This window comes from Lactuca saligna, chromosome 7, assembly GCF_052625555.1.
Source record: "Lactuca saligna cultivar CGN05327 chromosome 7, ASM5262555v1, whole genome shotgun sequence".
Lineage (NCBI taxonomy): Eukaryota > Viridiplantae > Streptophyta > Magnoliopsida > Asterales > Asteraceae > Lactuca > Lactuca saligna.
In genome coordinates this window covers 135,450,420-135,458,097 of record NC_136423.1, presented here as the reverse complement: position 1 = coordinate 135,458,097, position 7,678 = coordinate 135,450,420, and the positions used below count along the sequence as shown (strand labels likewise).

Below are 7,678 nucleotides of genomic sequence, written 5' to 3'. Positions count from 1 at the left end.
AAGTCATGTTTAACGTTTATTATATCTTAATTAACTAGCCTGAATATGCTGGTATTACAAAGTTGTATGCTCCAAAAAGAGACATTGGTAGTACGCATGAAACCCGTCCTTAACCCAAAGCGGGTCATCAACTGCAAATCCGTCAATTACAAGACCATGAATAGCAATTTGATGCTTCTTGCAATCAAGAACCCCATGGAAATATCTCAAGTTCTCATCACCTTCTATACCGCACTGAATCTTCACCTTCTAAGCAAGATACACCTAAGAACAATGATGCAGATCAGACATCTCCTTAAATAAGGAAACTTTCTTCTCTCAAAATAGCCAACCCATCATCTCCTATCAATAGACTCAATTAACTCTTGAAGGTTTCTCTTCTTATTAATCAGTAAATCCCGAGTATTAGCATCCCACACCATGAGATTGGTTTTAAGAAGCTGAAGTTTCTTCTTGAAAATTACCCATGGATTATCCGAAACTTCCCTCCAAAATCAATTGACCAAGTATCCCACAGAACAACATCAAAGCCTCCCATATCAAACCAAGAAAGGAAAATATGAAATAGGGTAGGATCATAATCAACCCGATGCTCCAACAAAAGAACAGGACAATGATGAGAGATCTTTTTTTCGAAGACAAGACCCAAAAGATGTGGAAAAGAAAGCAAAAAACCATTAATGACAAAGAAACTATCAAGTTCGCTAAATTTTAATAAAGTTTACTTTGGTTCAATATATAAGACGATCCATGATTGAATGAGATGGAGAATGTCAATCCATTATTAGGGTAAATTGGCTTCACAACTAATTTCTATTATATAATTATATAATCAGTAACATTCAACCACAAGTAGTTGTCCCCAAAATAATACAACTATAATTCATTTCATTAACTTATAGAACTAATAGTAATCTAATTCCACCACAATTAAACATCAATGGTTTATAGTTCCTTTATGTTTGAAAAGCTACAAACTTCCACATACATATTAATAGACAATTCATAGTAGTAATCTAATTCCACCACAATTAAACATCAATGGTTTATAGTTCATATTTATATACAATTCATAATAGTAATCTAATTCCAACACAATTAAACATCAATGGTTTATACTTCCTTTATGCTTGAAAAGCTACAAACTTCCACATACATATTTATAGACAATTCATAATAGTAATATAATTCCACCACAATTAAACATCAAGGGTTTATAGTTCCTTTATGTTTGAAAAACTACAAACTTCCACATACATATTTATACACAAATTCACTTAATGTCATGCTGGCAAGCCGACATCTCGTTCACGTTTCATCTTCTTCATTTGTTGAATTTCTCCATAAAAGTAGGAAACAAAACCCCATAGAGATAACGTAAGAGCAAGACCTTTTTCAGCTTGAAATTTCTCATGGAAGAAAAGAACAGCTAAAGATTCTGTCACAGGGAGTAATGTAGCAATTATGATTCCTGATAATAATGATGAGGCACAAAAAATGACTCCGATTGCTCCTAAAAAGAAGAATTGCCAAAGAAGCGCGTTCACTGCTAGAATCACGTAATATGTTGCTTCTCCTAGGTCAAAATTCCTCGCCTCTCGTGGAATTGCCTTAAAAAGAATCAAAACAAGTGTTTACAGAGTTGTTGATACAGTGTAGGTTTGATATGATGGAAGTGAAAGACAAAAAGAATATAATTATTGTATGGTTGATAAATAAAGGAGGTGAATGTTGCTTTTGTAAAAAGTAACTTTTATCGAATAAATATATAACACTACATAAATTATGTGTATTTACTTTTGTAAAGACGAATTGTCATGAAATAAATATAGTATCACTTTTTTGAACGGTATGATATATAGTATCACTAAGTAAATTAGATAACATGGTCATTTGGAACATATATTGTATGTACTTCAATTGGTAAAAGAAAGTTTATTTACCAAGTTTAAGAATATTTTTGATAAAAAAAAAAGTTATATATAATTAAATATAATGGAATCTTATAATAAGATTATAATTAAAAAATAACAAAAGAAAATTACTTAGAGTATATATTTTTTTAGAAATACTACTTTTTTTATTGAAGATTATATTAATTAAAATAATTTAAAAATGTATTTTCATTGTCCGGGAAATATGCTAAAAAGTCCTTGTATTTTGGTTTTATAGACAAAAAATCACCCTTTATTTATTTATTTTGCAATTTAACCATTAGAACATTAATGCAATTTGATTCAATTTCAGGTTACATGTAAACAAAAACAGGTTTTCATGGTTACATTGTAAACAAAATATCAGTGATGATTTTTTTGTGAATATGACAATATATATATATATATATATATATATATATATATATATATATATATATATATATATATATATAATAATAATAATAATAATAATAATAATTTTTAACCTCGAGTCTTTTACTTTATATTTAAAAATAAGAGGGTATTTGAGATTTCATTTGAACCTCAAAAAATGATTTACTGGTTTATGGTGGTGAGAAAATGAGTTTTTAAAAAAAAATATTTGCATTGGCTTTTGTGGTGAAAAAAAAATCAATAAGTGAATAGGTTGTTTTTTAAAAAGTCTTTGTTTTAACTGATACATATTTTAATGTGGATTTGACATTTACAACTCAAAAAGTTATACTAATAAGTTTTGAAAAGTTGGAAATCTTAACTTATTGATTATTTTTGAAACATCTGCTAAATTATAATATATTTTTGTTGGAACAACCATTACAATTTGTTTGATTTTTAATATATAATAATAAATAAATTATACTTCTATTTAATAAAATATAAAAGCCGATTAAAATGTAAAAATATATTATTATGAATTGTATATCTCACATTTTGATAATGAAACTAAATCAATATACCACGTTGATACTGATATGTCTATGATTTTAAAAATCTAAACAATAAATGTCATATGATCTTCGTTCTCTATTAAATTTTCATAATCGTTACCAATATCAATAATGATTTCATAATTGTCTAATAACTTTTTTATGTAACTAGCAAAAAGAATTCATTTGCAGATCATCTTCATTTTAATCGAGTTGTTGATACATACCAACCAACATGAAGATTTTCAACCAAATATTTGGTATGCAACTATATTTCATATCAAATTTTGATTTAGTTCCATAAAAAAAATAACGACACATTTCATAACAATATATTTTTACATTTTAATCGAAATTTATATTTTATTAAATAGAAGTGTAATTAAAAAACTCTATTTATTTATTATCATATATTAAAAATAAAACAAATTGTAATGATTGTGTTAGCAAAAATAGATTATAATTTAATCTTAAAATAGATAAGACTTGAGGTTAAAAATTATTATGCATTGAAAAAAAAAATTACTTATATTTTGGCTTAATGACAAAATAGACATCCTTGATATTTTGTTTACAATTTAACCATCGATACTTGTTATTGTTTACGGTAACCTGCAAATTAAGCCAAATTACAAGTAACATCCAGTTCCAAAAGTTAAATTGCAAAAAAAAAAAAAAAAAAAAAAAAAAAAAAACAACAAAAAAAAAAATCGTATATAAATAAAAAATTTCGGTGATGACATTTTGGTCGAGTAGAACCAAAATATATGGATTTTTTATTTTGCATATTTCCCTTTATTGTCCAGCCCTATGCCTTTGTTTATTTTTTTAAATTTTAATTTTAATATCAAATATAATACCAATATATATATATATATATATATATATATATATATATATATATATATATATATATATATATATATATATATTTTTTTTTTCAAATCAATAAATAATCACAAAATTAAACAAATGGTCTTGGTGGAAATACCACTATAGCTTCTTTTGAGCAATATTTAAAATGGTTGGTTATTTTCAAATTTAAACACCATAATCATTTCTTACCAACCATAAGGACCCATCGTGCACGTGTTAAACTATAACCAACCAAGTAATTTTTTTTTTAAAAAACTTACATAATATTTTTTGTCAAGAAAACCATATGTATAATTTTGTCATAAATACACAAAAACTAGGGTTTGACCGTCCGCGCGATGCTGCGGAAGTCCCAGTATATTCAAAAATGCAGATCGACACCATACATACCGCAGAGACGATTAAACCATATAAAGTGGAACATAAAAATATAAAAATAAAACTTGAATACAAATAATTATGTACGGAGGAGGCGAACAAAAATAAAACTTCAAATTGTATCATAAATAAATTGATAAAAAAAGATTATTAAAAAATATGTAAGGGGTCAAAGTGTAACTTTAAAATATAATTGGGGATTAAATCGTAATGTATAAAATACCAATAATTTAACTTTAAAATTATGAGGGGTGAAAACTGTTAAATAAAAATTAATTGAGGGGAAAAGATTATAAATATGAAAATCTTTTATGACTAGAACCTAAATGATTATTTTCAGAAAACTATTGCTTTACATTTAATAATAAATGCTTGTCAATATATAACATGATTTGGTTTTAGTAAACTTAGATTTGGAAATAGAAAAAAAAAAATATAAATGGTGGCAACATCATAACGAAGAAAAGGACACGAAGCATAATGCACGGATAAAAATAGAAGTTGAAATGAATAGTGATACTCCTCACAAACCAATTTTGGTAATTAATATATATATAATTCGGATGTTTCATTTTACCTTGAAGTCGTGGTTGATGAGCATTCCGACAGTACAAACAGCTGTCGCAAAGAACGACATAACGATCTGCATCTCCATAACCAAAGAATAAGTAACCTGCTGTTTAGCTTTCTTAATAGTCAACTCAATCGAAGGTAAAATAAACCCATATAAAGCCGAAGCTCCAAGTGTCATAAAAAACCCCTCGTAATACATCAAACTCGATTCATGCGCAGGTCGATCTGAGCTAGTATGAAGCGCAAGAACCACAGCACCAATCGACAGCAAAAAGATCGCATTAATCGTAAAAGCAGAAAACTTCTGTTTCACCAAAATAAACGCAAATCCAGCAGTAAACGCCAACTGGGTAGCGATTATAAGCGCAGAAGTAGAAACAGGTAATCGAGAAACACCATAAGCAGCCAAATAATCATCAAAACCTGTTAGAACTCCAAGAACAGCACAAGGGAGGAAGAGAGATGGTTTTAAAGAGATGAGTTTAGCTTCTTTTCCGTTTCTTGTTTTGTGTATGAATGAAACGATTACAGGGATGATCAGAAATGGCCAACCGGCGGTTTGTAGCCAGCTTGATGTCCAAACTCTTTTGCCGCCTTTAACAAAGTAGAGGCGTTGAACCAACGGACCACCGCAGTTTCCGACGCCGAGCATGATGCAGTTCATCGCAAGGAGAGATTTCTTCATCGTTTTGCTCATTTTTTCATCTTTTTCTGCTTGTTGGTTGCTTGTGGTTCTTGTTTCCATCTTCCCCAATCTTAATTGGATTGATTCGCTTCAAGTTTATCAGAAAGAAGGTAAATTTTCCATTTATGAAATCGAAATTGTTGCTTATTTCTTAAGTCAAACTCATTATAAGACTCTTCACTATAACTTTTAGCATAATTTGCTGACAAGTTTAACGAAATTGGATCAAATTTGGTCAAAAATTAGTTGAACCCTAAAAGCGATATCAAGGTTAAATCAAACTACAAAGCAGGTTAATAGTAGAAATGACAGTTACCTCTTTCTATTGCAGGAATCGAAAAGAAATTGTCGACAAATTGCCACTATCTCATCTTAGGTTTGAAAGATTTGGGGGAAGAAAGTAATGGTGGGATAAGGGAAATGTGGATAGACGAACATGTGATTTTGGGGCATATATATAGGGATAAAAAGTGATGTATAAATTGGGAAGACACTACATTTGGAATGCTTTACACACAGTGTGACATATTGATCATGGTTCCCGCCAATAATTTGATGGCACCTTTATACCCATCAACAATTTCATGACATCTATGTACTATTTCAATATACTATTTTAGGACACAATTATTATATTGGCCCTTGTGGTTTAATAAATTTAAGATATTGAGGACAACATTTGAAGCCTCTAAGTGCTTCTTTTTTCTAGAATTTATTTTTATTGTTTGTTTGATTTTATACCATATAAAAGGATAATTTTGTCCTTTTCATTTTGTTATACATTTTTTATATACTGTTTATTTTTTTTTTTTTGACTAAAAAAGACAAAAAAACTAAAAAAAATAAAAAAATCATATGTATCTCTCTCGTTTCACCATTCATCTACTTTTGTTGTCTATAAACACACATATACAAACTTATGAACCCATACATACATACTCATGAACAAACACTTACATACCATTCATCATAGGGGGCTTAGAGGGAGGGCAAAGTGGGCAGCTGCACAAAATCTAATTTTTTTATTATATATTTTTATTTAAAAATACAAAATTATAATAAAGACAAGGGCCGTTTTTTTCTTGTTCGTCCTGAACCTTTAAGAATATTTCATTTTTCAGGACCGGCCCTGCCATTCATCTAGTTTTGTTCTCTATAAACACACGTATACATACAGACTCATGAACACACATTTACATACACAGTCATGAATACACGTACCGTCTAGCACAAGTGTCTACTACCACAATATGCTACCAATTGCTCTAAACTTCTAACATATTAACAAAGATCACTAATCAAAGCTAATAAACGTCTACCACAACTGTCTACTACAACAATATGCTACCGGTTGTTCTAAAGTTCTAACACGCATTAACAAATATCATCAATAAATTTTAATTTATTAAACTCAAATTTCTTTAATACAAAGTTCTTAAACCCTAAATTAACGAAAACCCAAAATCATAATCAAATTTCTCTGACCATAAATAAATAATAACCCAAAATCTAATATCAATCAAGTAAAATTTTAAACAATCCATATACCCAAACACCATTACCCAATTCTTGATGAACCCTTTACTGATTCAAAGGAAAAAACATTATATTCATTTCAATGTTGAATATACATGAAATAAATTAATCCATATTTCCATGATAATCTTGCCCACCCACAATACATCCCTAAGGTTGGCATCAATGGTAATGTACTTTGAAAAATCACTTACAATAATGTAAGGAGGAATCAATCGACTTTTTCTCGAGGAACACATTCTCTCAAAAGGGGACAAACATCTTTAGTGACAAGGGTGTCTTAGGTCTTGGAGTTTTATATATGTTGTGTCTGAGTCTCTTGCGAAAGCTTACATGTAATATCTTAGTCTTCATTATAATGTTACAATTGTTTGTTAGTTTCAGAATGTATACACCATAGGTTCGAAGTAACATTTGCTTAACTTTTGTACAGTCCAACACTTCTTATGTGTCATAACCTTAATGGTTTTTATCCAAGCGACTCCATTTTTGTCAACCTATAAATATGTAACAGCCCAAAATCCAGGTATTCTTCTATTTGGCCCTGCATCTTGGTTATGTTGTCATTTTAGGGTTTTCATGATAAGCGAGTACGTTGGGCGTACAAGGTGTACACTGCGCATACTCTCGCGCCTCATTTGGACGCGTTCACCCTCAGGTACGTTGGGCGTACCCAAGGTTACGCTTGGCGTAACTGGTCCAGACCTAAAAACCCTAATTCCTTTGGAGGGCTATAAAAGGAATGTGTGCCTGGACTTCTCAGCCAC

The 7,678-nt window shown here is 29.6% G+C and overlaps 1 protein-coding gene across 1 annotated transcript; it reads right to left on the bottom strand.

The window, feature by feature from the left end:
* Positions 1-1,098: 1,098 nt before the first annotated feature.
* LOC145004975 (purine permease 3-like) lies at positions 1,099-5,849 on the bottom strand. Its single transcript, XM_078964006.1, has 3 exons — positions 5,692-5,849; positions 4,695-5,463; positions 1,099-1,610 (listed from the first exon to the last, which is right to left on the bottom strand). The coding sequence occupies exons 2-3, from the start codon at positions 5,433-5,435 to the stop codon at positions 1,284-1,286; spliced, it is 1,068 nt and encodes a 355-aa protein (XP_078820132.1). The 5' UTR covers positions 5,436-5,463; positions 5,692-5,849; the 3' UTR covers positions 1,099-1,283.
* Positions 5,850-7,678: the final 1,829 nt, after the last annotated feature.